The sequence below is a fragment of the Alosa alosa genome, chromosome 7 (genome assembly GCF_017589495.1).
Source record: "Alosa alosa isolate M-15738 ecotype Scorff River chromosome 7, AALO_Geno_1.1, whole genome shotgun sequence".
In the NCBI taxonomy this organism is placed as follows: Eukaryota; Metazoa; Chordata; class Actinopteri; order Clupeiformes; family Clupeidae; genus Alosa; species Alosa alosa.
In genome coordinates, this window is record NC_063195.1 from 7,572,857 (window position 1) to 7,596,848 (window position 23,992).

The following is a 23,992-nucleotide window of genomic DNA, read 5'->3' on the forward strand; positions in this document are numbered from 1 at the left end:
AAACGTGGATGTTTTTGATTACTTCTACGTCTGGCTACGTCTGAGCCCGCTAGCATAGCAACATGCTAACACATTCGCGCTGCGCACCAGAGCGTTTGAGTGCACACGTACCGACATGGGAGAGGTATGACTCAACCAGGGATTTGAACCAGATTTTTTGTCAATTGGTTCGTTCTGAACAGAAACAGTATTTTAACGTTTCTGGTTTTGGTTCCCACCCTAAAATTGACGTTCCCGAACCGGTTAGAACAAAAAAATATTGTTCCAAAACCGGTTAATAACGTTCCATGTCAGCTGTCGGAAAAAATAACATCGTATGCTTTCAAAAGCGGCTATTAATAGTCACAATATTGTCTTTTAGACTCTATCCTACAGCAAACAAACACTAGGCCTCTGCTTTATACAAGCTGCACCAGTGTCTTCATACAGCCTTTAGCCTAAATAGTTTCCTGGTCAAACAAAAAAAGTATATTTTTGGTGGGTACTGTAGTAATATTGGATTCTTGGATGCCTTCCCATTGTCTAAATGCCAAAATGAGGACTATTATGTTTATCCAAATAAATTAAAGCTGTAACCTTAATGTTAATGCTAGGGTTTTCCAACAATGTTCGTCACGGCCTAGTAAAAAGAGAAAACAGGTGAAATGAAATCATTGAGATTTGGAGACTTAATAGGCCTTTTGATTGCCTGCTAGTGGCAAGCTCTGTCTGTCTGCACTCTCCATGCATTCATTGAATGACAGGTGGTGACCCTCACCATTTCACTGAAGACTCAAAACTTTCCCAGGAACAAAAAAAGAACCGGTATTAACCGGTTACCACTATTTTTAAAAATCGTTTCTGTTCCGGAACATAAAATAATCATAAAGTTTCTGGTTTCGTTTCTGTTCCTAGCAAAATGGCAAAAGTTTCTGGTTTTCGTTTTCGTTCCATGAATCGGTTCAAAGCCTTGGACTCAACTCGTGAAAGTTAAGGTAAGAACATATATTACTACTGACATTGGGTGGCGTGTTCCTTTCAAGGTCACCACCATTTGGTTACTCAGACCGGGGCATAATCATAAGGTTGCTGTGTATGTGTGTGTGTGGTACTTGAGCCATGACTATGATCATCTTGAGAATCTGTAAGCCCAGTTAGAAGGGCTTGCATCCTTTGAGTGTGTGTGTGTGTGTGTGATGATCTATGACGATCTGTAGGCCCAGTTAGAAGGGCTTGCATCCTTTGAGTGAGTGAGTGAGTGAGTGAGTGAGTGAGTGAGTGAGTGAGTGAGTGTGTGTGTGTGTGTGTGTGTGTGTGTGTGTGTGTGTGTGTGTGTGTGATGATCTATGACGATCTGTAGGCCCAGTTAGAAGTGCTTGCATCCTGTGTGTGTGTCTGTGTCTGTATGTGTAGTACCTGAACCGTGACTATGATGATCTTGAGGATCTGTAGGCCCAGTTTGAAGGGCTTGCGTCCCTTGGCGTGGAACTTGTCGCAGGGACTCATGAAGAAATACTTCAACTTCCTGCGAAGTGCTTCCTCTTCCTGTTCTGCACCCACCCAGCCCCCCGACGGTGACAACAGTCTGTCGTCATGGTTACAGTCGACATGGCTGCCCACATTGTTGGAGCCATGGTGAGAGGTAGGAGATGACAGCTTATCCCTCTCTACAGAGAAAGAGAGAGAAAGGGGGGGTAAGGTGTAAGTCAGCATGTTCTGCGGAAATCAAGCAGAAGGGCCGTATATCTGAACAACATATCAATAGATAGATAGATACTTTATTGATCCCCAAGGGGAAATTCAAGGTCTCAGTAGCATGCAGACATCACACACAACATGCACTTACATCAGAAAAAGTAATATACATAAAAAAATGGATGATCAAGCATGACAGGGCATGATCCCGACATTTGGAACTCTGAACCTGGGCGGCTCTCACACTCCCCTCCTACAATTACAATTATGTAAGTGAGCTCGTGCCTGAACGAAGTAGAGAACATGTTGAGATTCTGTTCATGTGCATGTTCAACCACACAAAGATTATGTTCAAGAAAGACGGTGTCGTTCACACATAATGTCCTGCATGTAAGCATCATATCTGAATCACCTGAAGGGTCGGACATCTGTTTGACAAAGACCCGCATTATATAATGTGGAGGACATGTCTGAAAACAGTTAAGGAGAGAGAGGTACAAAATAGTGCTGAATTCAACAATAGGATGTCAAGCTCCCATATAAAAATCAGTCACTCTCACACACACACACACACACAAACAGCACTTTCCACCGAGTGCTTGAGGGAGTGTTCATGGGACATATAATATGAGAGATATCATTGGCTTCCACAGGCTCAGATGTCAACCTGTCAATCAGAGATGACAGACCAATATAGAGTGAATGCCTGAAAGACCGCTGCAGAAGTTCAACATGTCACTCAGTCAGACACACACACACACAGCAATACCTGTCATCCCAAACCATTTACACCTTTTCATATCACTGTTGTCACACAGATACCTAGAATCTCACTGTATTGTCAATCACATTCTATGTGACAATCTAGTCACACTCACACACACACACACACAAGGAAACAAATCACAGGCGCATGCACACACACAGGTTTTATCAATGATCGGAGACATTCATTCTTTACATATACCAACAATTATTCCTTTGTGTGGGTTCAAGCTTTATCAGCGATCAACAAGGCCTTTCACACACATACCTGTGCTGCATAAGTGACAGGTGGTGTGTGTGTGTGTTCATTTCTGTTTATTTGAAGAATAGCATATTCCTTTCCTGTTGTTGAACTTCCTGTTTCATTTCCCCAGGGTGACACACGGAACCCCTGACTGTGAGTCAGAGGTCGGGCCAAGACCCTATTGGCTAATATCTGGTGTTCCGCCATGATATCACAAAGGGAATCTTTATGCCAGAGGTCGTCAGACACTAAACGTTACTGTATTTTCTGTGATTTAATGCAATATTTTACATAGATCTCTCTAATCTAAATGACTATTTTTTTTTTTTAAATCAAGTGTTTGTTATTTCGTTGTGTCCATTTTATTTTTAACTCTACTGAAGGGCCAAAACATAAAATATACATCAGCCTACGTTTGTTAGAAGCTCATTAAGTAAATTGTTCAAAAACATTATGTATTAACAGCATATCTGCATTTCCATTATATATATACCACTGATTCTTGAGATAAGGGACAAAACATGTCCTTCATCAAAATGTTGCAATTTTCCTTTTGGCTATATTTATATTATTTCATAGTAATTTCATAAAATACCGGCACTATGAAAGCCCATGCAAATGAACGCAGAGGTTACAGTATCAAACTGCAAAAATAAAGTGTTTTAAAATGCCCAAAATGCACAAATATGATTATGAGGTTAATTGGATGGCTTAATAAAATATCACAAAATACTTAAAGTGAACATTGCATTATTTTATACATTAACAACAGCCTTTCAAAATCTGTCCTCAATTAATGTCAACTCCGTCAGATATTTTCCAAATTCTAAATAAATCAGGCATATTTTGGTCAGCTTTAACCCTGAGGACCCCCTTTGACTTCTTTCTGTTGATAGATGCAGCAGTCCAACACATGGTCTCGTAAGTGCTTTTTAAAAAAATAAATATTCAGCAAACACGTTGAAATCCCTGTGGTCACAGCTTTTATGTGTCAACACTGTCTTCAAAGTAGATCTGAATTCAATCAAGAAGTTTGAAATAAAAGTTGGTATTTTGGTTTAGTTTAGTGGCAGTTGGCAACTGAGGAAAATCAAAATGGCTACCATCTACTACACATGATTAAGTTAAAAAAAACATGTGGTTTTGTCAACTCCGTCAGACGTCAACTCTGTCAGATATTCTGTCTGACGGTGTTGACATGTAAGCTGACGGAGTGGAAAAGTGCTCCCAAATACTCATTAAGTAACAACTACATAACATGATAATATGATCTAAGTATGCATGTTGATTGACTTAAAACATCTTAATATACCCAAATGCCAACTTATAATAACTCATAAAAAGTATTGTTTTTATCTGTACTCTAGGCAGACATGGCTAGACAAAAATTGTCAGTGTAGGAGCAAAAACAAAGAAACAATACCAGAGAAAAGGGAGAGAAAGAATTATCAGTGACCCAGAACGCAGAAGGGACAGTTAGACAGTAAACAGCAGTTAGAAAAGGAGAGACAGAAATGGAAGGACAGGGTCCAAAACAAAAAAGTAAAACAAGTAGGAGAATTAGGACCCAGAGCAAAAAGGCACCGCAGAAAGTATTGGAGGAAAGCAAAGAAAAGGTCCAGAGCTGTGCAGAATAGATGGCTAAATGAAATAGACACCCCACCAGAATGTGTTCTGGACCAGGCTGTTGAGGAGCCTACAGTACTCCAACCCAGCGTGCCCTTGCAGCTGGGAGAGAAAGGAGAAAAGACACGCAAGGGAGATAAAAGCACTGAAAGAAAAGGTTAAGAAATTAACAAAAGAGCAACACAAACTAAGAAAGCAGGGATGGCGGAAAAAGAAGGCTCAAATAGAAAAGTAAAATGTCAAACTAAAAAATAAAATGATTGTAGATTCTCCATGAACAGAAACAGAGAGGATGATAACGGGAAGCCAACATCAGAACTCCAACATTAGGAGATATCTTCTTTTCCACAAGAGCTGAGAAGGAATTATACAACTCATGTGCCACAGAAACGAGCCGATCAGTTCACAGACAACTGGCATTACACTGCAAAAACTGTGTATGTAATGACATCTAACCAAGATTATTAATCTTATATCAAGATACAAAACTAGTTTGTATTGTTTTCAGTATAAAGAGACTTACCTAGCACTCTCATGAAATCATTTGACTTAATTTAAGAAATGTTTGACTTATGATCTCATCCTGAAAATAAGCAAATTTTTCTTCCAGTGCGTTAAGCAAATTTGTCCTACAGTGGGCAGTGCTTCGACTTGGACAGCTTTCCTCGCGGTCCGCGCGCGGGATCACGCGGCATCACGCAACTTTAATTTGTATTTTTCCAGTGACGCTGAAACGACGCTGCAACAACCGGCAGAGGTCTCAAGTGAGCAGGGTGTCTCGTAAAAAGAAATGAAGCTGGAAAACCCTACACAGACTTCACTACAGACTTTAGCAGACTGGTTTAGAAATAATTTAATAGCCAGAAATATGCCTGCCCTGCCCTAATAAAGAAATATTTGGTTAACAGTGAGTGAATCCCGTTTGCAGCCGTAGAAGAAACGCAGGACAAATTAAACATTCTGGTTTTCTCCGAGTGCAACGATGATAGACAGACATCATTTGGACAAAATATAGAGCATATTAACCTCCTTTGCTCAGCCAAATGCCTTCCTGTTACGTCCTGTTATCACGGAGTTGCAGGCGATAAACGATTTTTGATGGTCACAAGTTTACTTCATTAGCGTTTATTTTTTTGATTATTATAGAGTGTTTTTCATTTTAAGGCATGACTTCGTGCTTATTAGTGCTCTCCCCAATCCCAGACGTTCACATTGCATGTTTGTTTGTAATGGATGCAACCGCGAGATACGCTTGTCATAGGCGCCATACCGTGGGTGCTCCGTCTCTCGGGCACCCACTGAAAACATCGAGCACCCACGTGTGCCAGCTTACAGTCCCGGCTAAATTTATATTAATTTAAAATCAAACATCGCAGTTTATGTTAAATTCAGCATCTCTCATAATGTGATTGGATATGTTGCTGTCAATTCCCTACTCCATATACTAACCACCAATGAGAGAGTCTCTCGTATTAAAATTCCTGACACTTCCCATTACATTACATTACATTTGGCTGACGCTTTTTTAGCCAAAGCGACTAACAACATGGTAAACAGTTTAAGTTTTAGAGCAATTCTCAACAATTTTAGGACAATTTAAAAACATTAGAGTACAGTAAGAATAAGTGCATCAGTGAGTGCTGTTTTTAACAGTTACTTGTCAGTTTAAGACAGCTGGTGAGTGCTAGGATCAGTAAGACTTGTTGTAAGTGTTGCTATGAGGAGATGTTCTCTAAAGAGCTGGGTCTTCAGGAGTTTTTTGAAAATGGAGAAGGATGTCCCTGCCCTTGTAGGAACTGGCAGTGTGTTCCACCAACGAGGAACAACAGATGAGAAAAAGTTTGGATTGGCTTGAGCGTGCCGGTGGTAGAGCTAGGCGTCGTCGATCTGAGGAGCGCAGCGGTCTGGAGGTAGCGTATGTCTGTATGAGGGCATTCAAGTAGGTGGGAGCAGAACCGGAGACTACTTTGTAGGCAAGCGTTAGAGCCTTGAATTGGATGCGGGCCGCCATAGCTAGCCAGTGTAGCTGGATGAGCAGCGGGGTAACATGTGCCCTTTTGGGTTGGTTGTAGACCAGGCGTGCCGCGTTCTGGATCATCTGAAGTGGTTTCACCGCGCAGGCTGGGAGACCTGTCAGGAGGGCATTGCAGTAGTCGAAGTCGTGAGATGACTATTGCTTGAACCAGAAGTTGGGTAGCATCTTGAGTCAAGTAAGTCCTGATTTTCCGTGATGTTGTAGAGTGCGAAACGGCATGACCGGTCGACTGAGGCAACATGATCTGAGAAGTTTAGTTGGTTGTCGAGAACAACTCCTAGGTTTCTTGCAGTCCTGGTAGGTGAAACAGACAGGGAGTCAAATTTGATGTTGATGTCGTGGTGTATGGTAGGTTTAGCTGGGAGGACCAGCAGTTCAATCTTTGAGAGGTTCAGCTGGAGGTGGTGTGCCTTCATCCATGTAGCTATGTCTGAGAGGCAATCCGAGATCCGTGCTGGGAAACCAAGGGGTCATCAGGTGGAAAGGACACATAGAGCTGTGTGTCGCCTGCATAGCAGTGGTATGAGAAGCCATGCTTAACGGATAATCTGTCCCAAGGAGGTGGTGTAGATAGCAAAGAGAAGGGGCCCAGCACTGAGCCCTGGGGACCCCTGTGGTGAGATGGTGAGGTGCAGATAGCTGACCAAGCCATGATACGTTAAACGAGCGCCCTGTGCAAACCAGGAGAGAGCAGAACCGAGATTCCCATGTTAGCGAGTATAGAGAGAAGGATGCGGTGATTAACCGTGTCAAAGGCAGCCGATAAGTCAAGCAGAATGAGTACTGATGACCGGCGGTCGCCCCTGGCTTCTTTTAAGGCTTCTGTTACAGACAGCAGAGCCAAGCTCGTAGAGTGGCGCTTTTGAACCCAGACTGATTTGGATCCAGAAGGCTGTTCTGTGAAAGGAAGTCAGAGACCTGTTTGGAGACTGCTCGTTCAATGCCTTTGGATAGGAAAGGCAGGAGTGAGACAGGGCGGTAGTTCTTGACTTGAGCAGGGTTGAGAGAAGCTTTCTTAAGTAACGGTGTTACCCGGGCCATTTTGAACACTGTTGGAAATGTGCCGGAGGTTAGCGAGGCATTGATCACATGTGTGATAGCTGGAGCGATGGTCGGGCTGATGGACTGAAGTAGGCTCGTAGGTATAGGGTCCAGCGAGCATGTGGTAGGACGGCTGCATGTCAGGAGTCTAGATACTTCCACTCTCGGAGAGAGGCGTGAATGCTGAAAAAGATGTTCCAGCAGTCCCTAGAGGTTGTAGGAGTGCGGTATCTGAGTCAGATGCGTTGAGTAGCATTTAGAGAATTGACTGCTGATTGCCGCCACTTTGTTTGTAAAAAATGAGGCGAGGGTATCTGCAGTAAGGCTGGATGGAGGAGGAGGCAGCTGAGGGTTGAGTAGTGATTTGAAGGTTGAGAAAAGTTTTTGAATGTCTGTAGCTGTTGATTTTGTCATTGTAGAAAGCCGCCTCTTAGCAGCAGTGATGCTGGCTGAGAAGGAGGTCAGGAGTGTCTGGTAGTTTTTGAGGTCATCAGTTAGTTTGGATTTGTGCCATTTCCTCTCTGCGGCTCTGAGTTTGGTGCGCTGCGATCGGAGGGTATGATTTAGCCATGGATGAGAGTGTTTGGATCGAGCTGGCCTTGTGGTAAGAGGGCACAGCTTCGTCTAGACACACGAGGTCAGTGTGGAGCAGAGCGAGTCTGTGGCCTCATTAACCTCCAGAGAGGAGAAGGTGTTGAGTGGAGGTAGACCGGAGGCAACCACAGAGGAGAAGTGCGTTGGAGACAGGTTCCGGATGTTGCGGCGGAATGTGACCATCGGCTGAGGAGCCGGAGGCTGTTCTGTCAGGCTGACGTTGAACTGGATGAAGAAGTGGTCAGAAAGATGGAGAGGCGTCACCATGAGGGTGTCTGTGCTGCCGTTCCGAGTGAAGATCAAGTCAAGCTCTTTGCCAGCTTTGTGAGTCGGTGGGCTTTGAACCAGTTTGAGGTCAAAGGAGTGGATCAGGGCCAAAAAGTCCGCTGAGCCTGGGGCATCTAAGTGGATGTTCATATCACCGAGAACAAGAAGCGGACAGTCATACTCAGGGATGGAGGACAGCAGAGTGTCAAGTTCGTCCATAAAGTCACCTAGTTGGCCTGGAGGGCGGTAGATGACCAACACGTAGAGTTTTGCTGGGGCGATCACTGTGATGGCATGGAATTCGAATGAGACATATTTGTTTGAAGGCAGTAGCGGGGTGAATTTCCATTTGTTGGAGATCAGCAGGCCCGTCCCGCCTCCGCCCAGATAGGCGAGGGTGTGGGGATAGTGTAAGGTTAGTGGAGAGTGCAGCCGGGGTGGCAGTGTTTTCTGGTTTGATCCAAGTCTCAGTGAGAGCAAGGAGTTCCAACGAAAGGTGGTTGGCATAGCCAGCTATGAAGTCAGTTTTGTTGACTGCGGATTGACAGTTCCACAAGCCCATGGAGAAGGAGGTTTTTGTAGGTAAGGACCGTTTAAGTTGCTGGAGGTTAAGGCGATTTCTGCCCCTTTTGGCATGATGCCGTTTTCTGCGATGGCCGGTGATAACAGATATGGTGGAATGGCACATTTTTGCCTTTGTCGGCGCCTGTGCTCAGTGAACTTGCACAGGTAAACTTGCTCGTCTTGACCGCGTCCGTCTTACATGAGGACGGCTGAAACGAGGGCTGACGCTTCAGCAACAGCCTCTATTGTTATGCTGACAGGAATTGCATGCAGCTGTCCTCGTGTCTCACTTATGATGAATCAGCGTAGACTGCCCTCTGACGTTCGCACAGCTTAGATTGTTTAAAAGGGTGTTAATTACTGTCAACTGAAAGTCCGCTCGCTCACACCGACCGAAACTCGCAGTTTCAAGTAGCCTCCTCCCTCAGCTGTTCCCAAACGCCCAGAGTCCAATTCTAAACAATTGGAGAGGATTGGCCAGTAGTAGCCTATGTGTTCTTGCTTTCTCTCTCCCAACTCACTGCAGTTGTTGTCTTCCCATCTGAAGAATTAACGCAAGGCTTTGTCGGGTCTTCAGCCCCGAATGTTTAAAATGTATATAGCCCTGAATATCATTTTAAAAGTAGTCTGACAAAGCTTATTGTTTTGTGACACAGCTAAATACTGGTACCTCATAGAACGTCTATAACATAGCCTAGGTTGTCGCAACTCACAAAAGTAAAGCAGATAGAAAAAACTCACGCAAATCTAGTCTACAACACGCAGACAGCTTTATGCTGACACCCATCATCATGAAGTGCTTTGAGCGGCTTGTCATGTCACATATCAAAGCCATTCTCCCCCCACCCTGGACCCCTTCCAGTTTGCATACCGAGCCGGGTCTACAGAGGATGCAATCTGCTCTGCCCTCCACCCAGCCCTCACCCACCTGGAAAAAAAGAGACTCATATGTGAGATTGCTGTTTATAGACTTCAGTTCTGCATTCAACACCATAATACCACAACAACTCATCTGCAAACTTGAGAAACTAGGACTCAGTACCTACCTCTGCAACTGGCTACTGGACTTCCTCTGTCAGAGGCCCCAAGTAGTACGTGTTGGCAACAATACCTCAAGCAGCATCACACTGAGCACAGGGGCCCCCAAAGGCTGCGTGCTCAGTCCGCTGCTCTTCACCCTGCTGACGATGACTGCACTGCAACCTACAGCAACAATCACATAGTGAAATTTGCTGACGACACAACTCTGGTGGGTCTCATCACCAAGGGCTTAATTTAGACTCAATACAGGTTGGAGGTCGACCATCTGACCACGTGGTGCAGGGACAACAACCTCCTGCTGAACGTCAGCAAGACCAAAGAGATTGTTGTTGACTTCCGGAGAGGTCACACCCAACACCTGCCACTGACCATCGACGGTGCTGTGGTGGAGAGAGCGAGCAGCACCAAATTCCTGGGGGTGCACATCAGTGAAGACCTCTCCTGGACCACCAACACTGCATCACTGGCTAAGAGAGCTCAGCCGCCTGTACTTCCTAAAACTCAGGCGAGCAAGTGCTCCACCAGCCATCATGACCACATTCTACCGGAGGCACCATTGAGAGCATCCTCTCCAGCTGTATCGCTGTGTGGGGGAAGCTGCACTGAATACAACAGGAAAGCCCTGCAGCGCATAGTGAACACAGCTGGAAGGATCATTGGTGCTTCTCCCCCCCTGAAGGACATTTACACCACCCACCTCACCCGCCAAAGGCGACCAAAATTGTGAGTGATGCAAGTCACCCCGCTCACAATCTTTTTTGATCTACTGCCCTCTGGGAAGAGGTACAGAAGCCTGCGCTCCCGCACTACCAGACTCACTAACAGCTTCATACACCAAGCTGTAAGGATGCTGAACTCTCTCCCTCCTCTCCCCCCTCCACCCTCAGCTACATAACATCCTGGACATTGGACCCACAATGGCCGCCTGCACTACTCCACCTGCACACTTGAACACTTGCACACTTGTACACTTTACAACTTGGTGTTGTTGTCCTGAAAACACAACACTTCTGCTGCTCTTACATAACTTGCACCACTATGCCACTTTCTTTATTACTTAGGTCAAACAGTATTTTGTAGTATTTTACAGTATTTGCACTAGTATTTTATTGACTGTCTATGCACAATGTCAACAAAATTTTGCTGCTCTTATTTTTTCATTATTATTATATGTGCCCTCTTATTTACTTATTTACTTACTTTTTTTGTTTACTTGAATGTTATGTTTGTCTGTGGACTTAAAATTGGTCAAATATGTCTTGTCTTCACCGTGGGATAGTGAGAAACGTAATTTCGATCTCTTTGTATGTCTGGAACATGTGAAGAAATTGACAATAAAGCTGACTTTGACTTTGACTTTGATGCGCAGGGGAGAGAGCGCGCGTGCACAGGTGCTTTATGATTGTTGGCTTCTGATGGTATCTTGCTAATTCACTGAACTGCATTAGGTGACACAAAAGGTATTGCCTTTATCTTATAACTCCTTGTCTGAGCTACTACCAGGCCTATGGTTTTTAAAAGTCAGATGTTCCCTGACAAAGACATTCGAAAATTAAGAATGTTTATTGACTTTTTTTTTTTTTAAGAACGTTTATTGACTAATTTTTGCAAACTCCCTTCATTCAACCCTTGAAGACATTGGGGTCTGGTGCGCTATCAGTGTTGCACGGGTTTGGTCACAAGCGGCCGCGGTCGCCCGATATTTTAATCAACCCAACCGCAACTCTGCATGTGTGCTTTTGGTTATAGCCTGCATGCAGTGTGACAGTAGGCCATTTCTTTTAAAACAAACTAATTTATTTGCGAAACTTTATGCAGTAGAACTACACGCAGTAGGCATGCAGGACATAATGTTTGCGCAGGAGAGAGAATGAGAATAAGAGCGCAAGCACGCACGCAACCACCAAGGATTAGAACACTAGGATAAGATTTGAAGGCCATGGACATACATCTTTCTTTCGAAAACAGAAATGGTGAGGCAAGGTATAGGCAAGAGAGATACATTGCTGGTCAAAACGTTAGCGTAAGAACTGGTTTATAATGCTGAATGAAGCACAAAGCACATTTACTAAAGCACATCCACTGTTTAAAGTCACAAACACAACTTAACTAACTTTTTTATGCATGCTTGCGAACCTATACATACCGGTAGATATGGCTGTGTAGTCTGTGCCATAACATTTATTCCTGCAGGCTGCCCGTTTTGGCTGTCATACTTTTAAATGGCTTCGGAAGAAGTAGGCCTACATAGACCATAACTTGTACTACTGCCATCTTCTTTAAGAACTTTTCCCAATATTTCCCATAGCCTACAGTATATCGCTTTTCCTGAAGGGGTGTCTTTATTATTTTATTCGCGTCTTCAGCTTCTTTACTGTTGACTTTACTGTATTGATGCTTTACTGTATTGATGCTTTACTGTATTGATGCTTTACTGTATTGATGCTTTACTGTTGACTTTACTGTATTGATGCTTTACTGTATTGATGCTTTACTGTTGACTTTACTGTATTGATGCTTTACTGTATTGATGCTTTACTGTATTGATGCTAGCCTTCTTGTGATATTTTAAGTAGGCCTATTTGTAGAAAATATATATTTAATTATTTTTAACTGACCAGCCCGCAAATGACCCGAATATCATTAAAATATTTTGTTTATGACTCATAACCGCGGGTGACCGCGGTCATCCGCGGGCGACTGCTTAATTTCGGGCAGACCGCGCAACACTGTGCGCTTTGTAGATCGTTTCTCGTACCATTTAATTTCTCAGAATTTAGGTCTACTAGGCCTACAATAACGTCATTACCAAATACATCTTTTATTTTTAGTTGATCAACCACAAAGAGTAGCATAGGCCTACTGTGCACAGTGCACTGACGACTGTAGCAGCCCAAGGTAACCAGTTGTTGTAGAGATGCAACCCCTGTGAGTGGCAACCCCTTGTTTCAGATATCTGGACAACATGTTACCTGGGTGTTGCCTTTTGTCTTTTGTCCGAGTGGCTGTAATGTAGCCGAGCGCTCATGGCGTATGAAAAGCGACTTCAAACCGCCTAAAACAACTTGTTTGTGAATGTCTGACAACTGCTGCAGCGCATGCACGCGCAAGGAAACCAGTAGGTGGAGAAACCAGAAGGCACACAACACCGGAACGATTTTAAGGCTATTTCGCATAGGCTACTCAATGGTGCTATTTCACACGCATTATAGCAGTGGTCCCCAAACTACGGCCCGCCACCTCATTTTGGGTGGCCCCCCAAAACATGTCTGTGGTATATAGCATCATACATGGGAGTATGACATCGTCAAACTATAACCTCTGTAATTTCCCCCATTCATTCTCTATAGCGAGTCTTAACAGTACACGTGTAATACTCTTTTTGTCCACTGGTGGTTGTTTTGGCGCTGTTTCACGTTTGCCATCGAAAACGGAATGAAATGTAGGCCTACTTGCAAACAATGTAAGAGGCCTATGCTGACTGTATCAGTGCTCAAAGTATTCTAAAAGTTTATCAATGAATTGCTAATAACTAACTAACTTCTATTCAAGTCATATTTCTGGGACTTTCTGGGATAATTATTTCTATTTTGTATCCACTCGTTCAAATGTTAATACAAATTCACAATTCACAAAGTTCTCATCAGGTGAGTGAAAGTGGTCATTTCAGATGTTTTTGCCAGCACTTCATAAAACTCTCATAGTTTGAGAACTTTAAATTATTTGTAGGATATTGCTTGTTCACAATTTGAGCAGAGTTCAGAGTTCACACATTTTGAATATTTCATTTGAGCTACATTTTACTAGTGATGGGCAAATGAAGCTTTGGTGAACCACTGAACCACAGCATTGTGAACCTAGCGACACTAGCTGAAAAGCAAAAAGATAGCTGCCACACATACATTTTTCAACATAAAAGTCCTTAGCAAACCAATATTTTTGGTTACATATACTGGTTTGGGTAAGGACTTTTATGTTGAAAAATCTACATGTGGCAGCCATATTGGATTTTTTCATTAGTGTTGCTAGCTTCACACTGCTGTGGTTTAGTGGTTCACCAAAGCTTAATTTGCCCATCACTACATTTTACACTGATATGGCATTATAGCAATATAAACAAAGCTAGCAATGGTATTAAATTACAGTAGCCTATGATCAAATGTAATGGAATATTCAACTAAGGTAGACTGTTCACAGCACTAAGCTATTTATGGTTACTGATATACTCCGATTCTCTGGCCCTCTCTTAGAGCCAGTCATTTTGAGCTGGCCCTCGGAAGAAAAAGTTTGGGGACCACTGCATTATAGCAACCCCCACTCACCGGAGTTAGGTGGAAGGTGTTAATAGACGATTGGCGTAGCCTACAGTGGACTAGGGCTGTCAAAATTGCTCAAAAATGACGTTCGTCAAAAAGTGCGCATCACCTTATTATTATCTGCAGGTGTGTGACTTTTACTTATGTGCACATGGCTGTAAATTGACTTTTAATTCATGTATTTTCTGCCTTGGGCATTTTAAAATATGGATGTATGGTGGTTAGACGTGTAAATATCAATTAGAAACCTAAATATAATTATAATTATTAATTTGCAAACAAATAACTGGCGTCAGTGACGTCTTTGACATGAAGATCCCTGGAACTATGCTTCTACTAGCATTCTACCACAGGTCGAGAGGTGTAGTTGTAACTACACAACTTTACGATAGTGGTTGCGAACGTTCGTTGCTACTATGGTTTTGGGAAACACTAACGTAGTGTAACGATGCATTGGACTAGGCCTATGTAAGTTTCAAATATGAATGTAATTCTGCGGCATAAAGCAGATGTATTTGTTTATTGTACAGAAAAATAAAACTGACATGTCAAGCAGTCAATTGACTACATTGCAGTCAAGAAGTAGGGCAAATTAATTTACGAAACCAAAACGTGGGTCATAGTTGTCTACGCCTCTATAGCGTAGCCTGTTAAAAACATCGCAGAAGCCTACGCAAGGCTACAGATTAATTCTGAACAGTTATTTCTCTACTGGCTCAATTATCACATCACTGTTTTGATTTGCGTAGTTGCGTTACCCCAACACTGACAATAATGTAGACAGCAAATTTCGATTTTCGTTACCAGTAGTCAAGCCTTAAGCCATACCCAAGTAGCCTAAATCGAGGTAAATCGAGCTTTTTTCAGAAGGCTGCAGGCAGAGCGATGTACAGTGGCAGAGCCGACGCACAGTGGCTGAAAGTGGTACTAAAGCTTCACGCAGCTTCACGCCTCGTAATGCGCGACTGAAGTGGCCATTTGAAAGCGATGCCCACTGTAAAAGCAAGCCAATTTGTCTGCCAGTGCATTAAGTAAATTTGTCTTGATAAGTCTTCTTAAATCAAGTCAAAATGATCTTTCAAGAGATGTCAGTCTTTTTCATACTAGAAACAATATCAAATAGATTTTTTGATCTTATTATGCGATTAATAGCACTTGGTTAGATTTCATTTTTTGCAGTCTATCAGGCAAGGTTCTAAAGAAGTATCGGCTTCTTCATAGGCTTCGCCAGTTTGGTGTTAGGTAGAGACAACTATCATGCTCTTGCAGTGAGCCATTGGATTGCCAATGCTTTCCCCCAGCTACTCTTTTAACCATTAAAGGTGTAGGTTTTTGAACATTCTAAGTTCTGCAACAATTGAAGGTTTTAAAATTCTATGTTGAATTCAATGAACCCAGATATTCTTTAGAACGTTCATTTCCCAACATTCCAGTCACACCGGTGTGACGGTACTCCTTTAAGGGTTAAGGAGCAGATGAGCAGCAGACTGATGCAAGGGCCAGGAAGAGCCCTCCATTGGCCATGTTGATGGAGGAGATGGAAGACGAGTTGGGAGAAGCAGGGGATTCGGTCGATGAAATGTAATATTTGGTGGATGATTGCCATTGAAAGATCCTGGGGGTGCTACTGTTGATATAATTATCAACAGTATTGAGACAGGGGATTGGCTGGCAGTGGTGTATGATGTTCACTGGTGGTTAGGAAAGTCCATTGATGTAGATATAGAACACCAAGATGTGAAAGTTGAGTTTTTGCATCCTTGTGGTCCTACTGCCAATTTTCACCCTAAATATGGTAGGAGGGTAGCCTAGAAATCTAGACATACCCTAGCAGCAGCAAATGTAATTTGCAGCCAGGGTAGTCTAGCAACTCTCTGTTGGGTTGTGAAAAATCAAACTTCGATCAGGCCAATCATATTGTGTGTAGAGTCGGTGGGTGGGCTTAACATAATGATGACAGAGTTGCAACGGTTCCACGTGAATTCCTTGCTACTAAAAAAACAAAAAAGATGGGTGCTGTTGCTGGAAAACAGCGGTCTTTGAATCGCGACTGGAGTTAAGCTTTTTTTTAAGTTGGCAAAAGTTTGATCAACTAGCCAACTAGCTCCACTGGTGGGAAAGCGCATGGGACTCATGAGATGTAGGCAGTGTTGGGAAGGATACTTTTAAAAAGTATTCTGTTACAGAATACAGGATACATGCCCAAATATGTATTTTGTAACATATTCAATCTGGATAACGTATTCTGAAAACTTGGATTACTTCCGCATTGAATTGCAATGTAGCCATCAAATCCTGCTTACTAAACAGGCCTATTCTGGTGTGTTCTTCAGTTCCAAATGGCTGAAGTGTTAGGCCCACATAGGAGAATGTAAAGTCAACTGAGCTACCTGATACAACTATAACTATAGCCCCTGATGTTATGGACTTCATAGAGCGTAGGCATGTTCAACACCTCTTGTCCAATGTCCAAGTCCCGCAGGTTAGACAAACTATTATATATAAATATCTAATACTTGGCTCTACACCGAAGGCAGTAATAATTTACTTACTTGCTGAGAGAAATTGGAGCAAATCATAGAACTTACTTGCCTGAGGTCCTGTAGAAACTCTTTGTTTGAACTTACTTGCCTGAGGTCCTGTAGAAACTCTTTGTTTGAAGGTCCTGTAGAAACTCTTTGTTTGAAGGTCCTGTAGAAACTCTTTGTTTGAACTTACTTGCCTGAGGTCCTGTAGAAACTCTTTGTTTGAAGGTCCTGTAGAAACTCTTTGTTTGAACTTACTTGCCTGAGGTCCTGTAGAAACTCTTTGTTTGAAGGTCCTGTAGAAACTCTTTGTTTGAAGGTCCTGTAGAAACTCTTTGTTTGAACTTACTTGCCTGAGGTCCTGTAGAAACTCTTTGTTTGAAGGTCCTGTAGAAACTCTTTGTTTGAACTTACTTGCCTGAGGTCCTGTAGAAACTCTTTGTTTGAAGGTCCTGTAGAAACTCTTTGTTTGAAGGTCCTGTAGAAACTCTTTGTTTGAAGTTTGATACCCTTTCCCTTGATACTGCCATGTCAAAACATCTTTAATCAAAACTAGGTAAATATCTTTAATCAGTTTGATTCTCGATTAGTTTGTCAACACCGTCAATTGTGTGTCAACACCGTCAGTTGTGTGTCAACCCCGTAAAATGGAGGTTTTTCATTTTTATGAAAAAAATGTATGTTTCTTTTGTTCAATTGAGTGTGTTCATACATTAAAACACCAACTTATCTACATGCATCAGTGTCTTGTGTGCACAAAACCACTGACTGTATATATTAAAAATGAAAAAAAAAAAAATAGTAAACTAAATTAAGGTAATTTAAAATGGCTTATTCCAAAATAATGTAAAATGATATTAAATGTGTATACAATGCAATTTATCACTAAACCTTGCTAAGGCACACCATTTCTACACACTTAAAGACTTTACAGCAGGGCTCTACACTAAAAAATTTTCCAGGAGCACTTGTGCGCCCAAGTTAAAAAATGTAGGAGCACAGACAAAAATTTGGGCGCACAGTCACTTCTGTACTTAACTTACACATAATCTAACATTACACTGCAGCTAACAGTTAAACATGCCAGTGCACCAATTGTGAATATTAAGAATGACTGACAACATTTAGGCTACAGGAAACAGGATTTTAAAGATCAGTGCCTACTTTTTTTTTCAGTCTGTTCTATTTTCCTACATTTTGTTAATGTAAAATAATATAATACATTGCCATATTTGCATTTAGCCTGTATATCAAGTATCCTGCCAAATGTAGGCTAATTTATTTATTTGTGAATCCATCTGTAGCTAATCCAAATATGCCCATGGTGACCTATCTGACTGCATACTGCCTAATACTACTACTAAAACAGTCCATTTTCTCTTCCACAAAACCCTACATAGGCTATCAAGGATATATTTTTTTTATCCTTTTATTTTTTATTTGAAATATCTGCATTGATGGGGGCAGTAGGCAAACGTTAGGCCTTTCGTTTTTCAGCTTGTAGCCTATTCGGTGTAAACAAACAAGCATGCGTGGAAGCCTGGAGTTGTCAGTAGCGTTCTACCTTTGAATAAAATGGGAGTATTACGGGAGGCTACTTTTGTGCCTGTTCGCTACAGCTATATTTTGCACATTGCAGCCAATACGTCAACTGGGCATAAAAGGCATGTTAGGTTACCTTTCCTTCTCTCACCGCATTCTCAGACTCTCATCCTGTTCCTCCTATATCCGATGAATTCGGTGGATGGAAGAACTAATTTCTTCAATCTTTGCATCTTGGCTGGCTAGTCTAACTTTCCACTTTTTCTGCGCGCTCTTGGATTTGATAGAAGCGACTACTAGCGAGTCACAGCGCGAAACTGCTAACGTTGATGGGAGGTGTCGTTTAAAGCTGCATTCGCGACGTGATTCTATGGTTTGCACAGTAATGTTTCTCGATGTTGCGGTGTATTTTGTAGACAAACATTGACATGGTTAGAAGTCATTCGCACCAGTGCGCCTAAATATTTTTTTGCACTCGCACGGCATCATTTTTACTCGCATGTGCGAGTGAAATGGGCGCACTGTAGAGCCCTGCTTTACAGTGTTGTTGAATTGATCAAACACACAAAAAACATATTTTCATGTGTCAGACAGAGTTGACAAATGACAAGTTACTAAGTCAGTAAATGTCAATTTTTTTAAAAAGTGGTTAATAAAAAACTTGTTCCTTTTCAGGCATGATAGATGAGATCTATGTTTATGATGATATCCAATTCAAATTAATGTAGTATCAATTTTTTGTTTATCACTTTTCAAAAGTACTTTTCTCCCTTCTGTCAAGAATCAGTGATAGTGAGAGTATACTGGACACTATGGACATAATTCCCCATAATGTGTTATTGACATGTATCTATATGCTTGTGGTGTGGTCTCATTCTGTGTTTTAGAGCAGCGTTTCTCAAACTATGGGCCGCGGACCTGTTATCTTGTGCTACGGTCTGAGATGCGTTCCGCGCGACATGTCAATGTATCTCGTTCTGTGTTATAGAGTAATGGGTGTGGAGACGAAACCAGAGCTGCAGAACGTACTGATTGCATTTCATGTAAAGTCACATTGATTTTCTCGCGAACCGTTTATCACGGCAACTGGTATAATGCCATCGGAAAGGTAAGATCGTGCTCTGTCAGGTGATACGCATGTGACCAGTGTGATGAGAACTTTGTGAGCAATCCAACTGAGAAGAATGGGTATGAGTCGCAGATCATTTCTCAGGGGGTTTCAAATTCAAGAGGGGGGTTTATCTCAGGGGGGTTTATCTCTGGGGAGGCGCTGCCTCGTTTTTTCACTTTTTTCCCTTGTCAAAGAAATCCGATGAACACGAGAAGGCCTAGGGGTAGCCTACATCAGATGGCTTAAAGATTAGGCCCCTCTGCATAGCATTCAGTAATTTGCATGCAGTGTTTGTCTGTCAGGTTAAAATACTATGTCTAGGGCCTTGTTGATGGGGAAACACCAAGAGACACAAAAAGTATGTGTCAGTGAAGGTGTGTGTGTGTGTTGCCTGATGCAGGCCCATAAATCAGTGAGATAACTGTGCATGCCAAATAGAGGTACAAACAGTTTGTCACAGGCAATTTACAACGTGAAAATTAGAAACACACACACACACACACACACAGAGAATATGGAAACTCGTCACAGGTAATTTACAAAGCTTCCGCAGACATACACCCACATGCACACACACACACACACACACAGCCTGTCACAGGTCATTTAGGTTGCAAATCATGATGTAGTGCAGGAGAGTTGACTCTAGGAAGAGAGAGAGAGAGATAGACAGAGAGAGAGAGAGAGAATGAGTAGACTCATTTAAAAGGCAGACAAAGCACAAAGTCTAAAGTCTAACTAACTAACTAAAGCACATTTAATAACAAGGCAAAATCAGTTCAATGTCCCCACACGATAACTTTAGCTAATAACTTAACATTAGTGACCAAATAAAATGTATTATTATTATTATTATTATTATTGTTATTGTGCACAAGACATTTTACTCATTGAGTGACTGCTTTTTGTCCTAAACTGAAATTAGGGCCCAATATTTCAAACCAAATGTAATTTACATAAATCCAATGTTTAAAAATATGAAACGTTTGTTTTAGTCTATGTGCACGCATGTTGTGCGTGTGTGTGTGTGTGTGTGTGTGTGTGTGTGTGTGTGCACGCATGTTGTGTGTGTGTGTGTGTTTGCGTGCTTGTGAGTGTGTGTGTGTGTGTGTGTGTGTGTGTGTGTGTGTGTGTGTGTGTTTTCCAAATCAGTCTGCTGTTGATGTTGAGACTGGGATGGGGAAACAGGCCAAAGAGACAGACAATAAAATTACTGTGTGTATAAGTATAAGTATAAGTATATATATCCCGTGAGGGAAGTTTGCATTTAACCCAACCAGTGAATTAGTGAAACACAAACAGCGAACACACAGTGAGGTGTAGTGAGCTGCCTGCTACAATGGCGGCGCTCGGGGAGCAGTGAGGGGTTAGGTGCCTTGCTCAAGGGCACTTCAGCCGCGGCCCACTGGTGCCCTGGTGTGTGTGTGTGTGTGTGTGTGTGTGTGTGTGTGTGTGAAACGATTCATCGAGTTACTCGAATAACTCGATTACAAAAATTACTCGAGGCAAAAACCCTGCCTCGAAGCCTCGTTAAATTCCTATGACGCGCAGGGATCTAATTGTTCCATACGGACCGTTGTTCAGGAAGCACACCACTAGCATAAGTATAAGTATAAGTATAAGTATAAGTATAAGTATAAGTATAAGTATAAGTATAAGTATAAGTATAAGTATAAGTATAAGTATAAGTATAAGTATAAGTATAAGTATAAGTATAAGTATAAGTATAAGTATAAGTATAAGTATAAGTATAAGTATAAGTATAAGTATAAGTATAAGTATAAGTATAAGTATAAGTATAAGTATAAGTATAAGTATAAGTATAAGTATAAGTATAAGTATAAGTATAAGTATAAGTATAAGTATAAGTATAAGTATAAGTATAAGTATAAGTATAAGTATAAGTATAAGTATAAGTATAAGTATAAGTATAAGTATAAGTATAAGTATAAGTATAAGGAAAAGTATAGAGTATAAGTATATATATATCCCGTGAGAAAGTTTGCATTTAGCTTAACCAGTGAGATTAGTGAAACACAAAAAACACACGGTGAGGGCCTCGTTAAATTCCTGCTAGTTCCATACGGATTCAGGAAAGCGTAGTGAATCGTGATACATTCTGAATTTAGCTGGCTCGATGGCGGAGTCAAGATGTCCATAAATGGCAGAGAATGTCTAAAGTTTTCAAGTTTTGGGATCATTACATACTCAAAAAGGAAGAGAACAAGCATCTGAACCCGAAAACATCCACTCCATGCTGTTTCACCAAGTGTCAATAAAGTAGGCCATCTATCAATCTATCTAGCCTATCTACCATCTACGTAGCCTATAGCCTACCTACATTGATGTTGGCTGATTTTAATCACATACTGTATTTGTAGCGATGTCGTGATATAATGTTTAGCTTTGATGTTTTTAAGTAGTAAACTTATTTACATTCAATTGCAAGACAGTATGCCTAAAAAAGCCCTTCTTATACACACATGCATGCACCCTCATCTTCCCTCACGCACCGCACGCGTGCACACACACACAGGTTGCTAGGTTACCATAGCAAATAGGCTCACCCCAGAAATTATTTTTTAGTAGACTAATAGTAAAATTATTTGTTAGTAGCCTAATGGTAGGCTATTTTTTGGTAGCCTAATGGTAAACTTATTTGTTAGTAGCCTAATGGTAAATGCTGCAGGTGTAGAAATCTACATAAAACAGATATTTACTTTGATGTCAGGTCTAGATTACAGCATGCAACTTGTTGTGCATATTAATACATTAAATTGCTTTCCCTCTTCTCCCTCCCAGCACTTCACATCAAAAAAAAAAATATCCGATTAATCGATCGATAAAGTGCTAGATTAATCGATTACAAAAATAATCGATAGCTGCAGCCCTATGTGTGTGTGTGTGTGTGTGTGTGTGTGAAACAGAAGTGGAAGAGATGGGGCGGGAGGGGGTCAATGGTAACTAGGAGTCAAAAGTAAAAATAAAATACACACGTGGGATGCTGTCCAGCCTACACACACACACACACACACAGATAAACATGATACTAAAATACTAAATACTAAATATACTATAGAAACTAAATCAAATATCAACATAGTGTGCTTAAGGATGATCAAGCATGACAGGGCATGATCCTGACATTTGGAACTCTGAACCTGGGCGGCTCTCACACTCCCCTCCTACAATTACAATTATGTAAGTGAGCTCGTGCCTGAACGAAGTAGAGAACATGTTGAGATTCTGTTCATGTGCATGTTCAACCACACAAAGATTATGTTCAAGAAAGACGGTGTCGTTCACACATAATGTCCTGCATGTAAGCATCATATCTGAATCACCTGAAGGGTCGGACATCTGTTTGACAAAGACCCGCATTATATAATGTGGAGGACATGTCTGAAAACAGTTAAGGAGAGAGAGGTACAAAATAGTGCTGAATTCAACAATAGGATGTCAAGCTCCCATATAAAAATCAGTCACTCTCACACACACACACACACACAAACAGCACTTTCCACCGAGTGCTTGAGGGAGTGTTCATGGGACATATAATATGAGAGATATGATTGGCTTCCACAGGCTCAGATGTCAACCTGTCAATCAGAGATGACAGACCAATCAAGAGTGAATGCCTGAAAGACTGCTGCAGAAGTTCAACATGTCAGTCAGTCTTAGACAGACACACACACACACACACAGCAATACCAGTCATCACAAATGATTGGAGACATTCATTCTTTACACATACCAACAATTATTCCTTTGTGTGGGTTCAAGCTTTATCAGCGATCAACAAGCCTTTTCACACACATACCTGTGCTGCAAAAGAGACAGGTGATGTGTGTGTGTGTTCATTTCTGCTTATTTGAAGAATGGCATATTCCTTTCCTGTTGTTGAACTTCCTGTTTCATGTCCCCCAGTACAGGGTCACACACGGAACCCCTGACTGAGTCAGAGGTCGGGCCAAGACCCTATTGGCTAATATCTGGTGTTCCGCCATGATATCACAAAGGGAATCTTTATGCCAGAGGTCGTCAGACACTAAACGTTACTGTATTTACTGTGATTGAATGCAATATTTTACATAGATCTCTCTAATCTAAATGACTATTTTTTTTTTAAAAATCAAGTGTTTGTTATTTCGTTGTCCATTTTATTTTTAACTCTACTGAAGGGCCAAAACATAAAATATACATCAGCCTACGTTTGTTAGAAGCTCATTAAGTAAATTGTTCAAAAACATTATGTATTAACAATCTAAGCATATCTGCATTTCCATTATATATAGTCATTTCGAGACTGACCTTGATCTAGCCTACTTTGGCTATTTAAAAGGAACTTTATCTTTAACACAAATGACTCAGTACACTTGGAGGTCTGCATCCTTTCTTTTCCAGACATTTTAGGATTTTGCCCTGGTATTGTTTCAGTATTGAGTATCAAGATATTTATGGCAGGTATTGTATACAATACAAACTCTTAATGGTCAGGTCATTCGCTAGGATAACAACTTCCCTGTCTTCCTGTATACAGTACAAACTCTTAATGGTCAGGTCATTCGCTAGGATAACAACTTCCCTGTCTTCCTGTATACAGTACAAACTCTTAATGGTCAGGTCATTTGCTAGAATAACAACTTC

At 41.6% G+C, this 23,992-nt stretch overlaps 1 protein-coding gene across 1 annotated transcript in view; it reads right to left on the bottom strand.

The window, feature by feature from the left end:
- Positions 1 to 23,992, bottom strand: part of LOC125297303 (mucolipin-1-like) — a 50,817-nt gene that overhangs the window by 18,238 nt on the left and 8,587 nt on the right. The window contains exon 2 of the mRNA XM_048247587.1: positions 1,396 to 1,646. Coding sequence (XP_048103544.1) covers positions 1,396 to 1,646 — 251 coding nt within the window. The remainder of the gene's footprint in view (positions 1 to 1,395; positions 1,647 to 23,992) is intronic.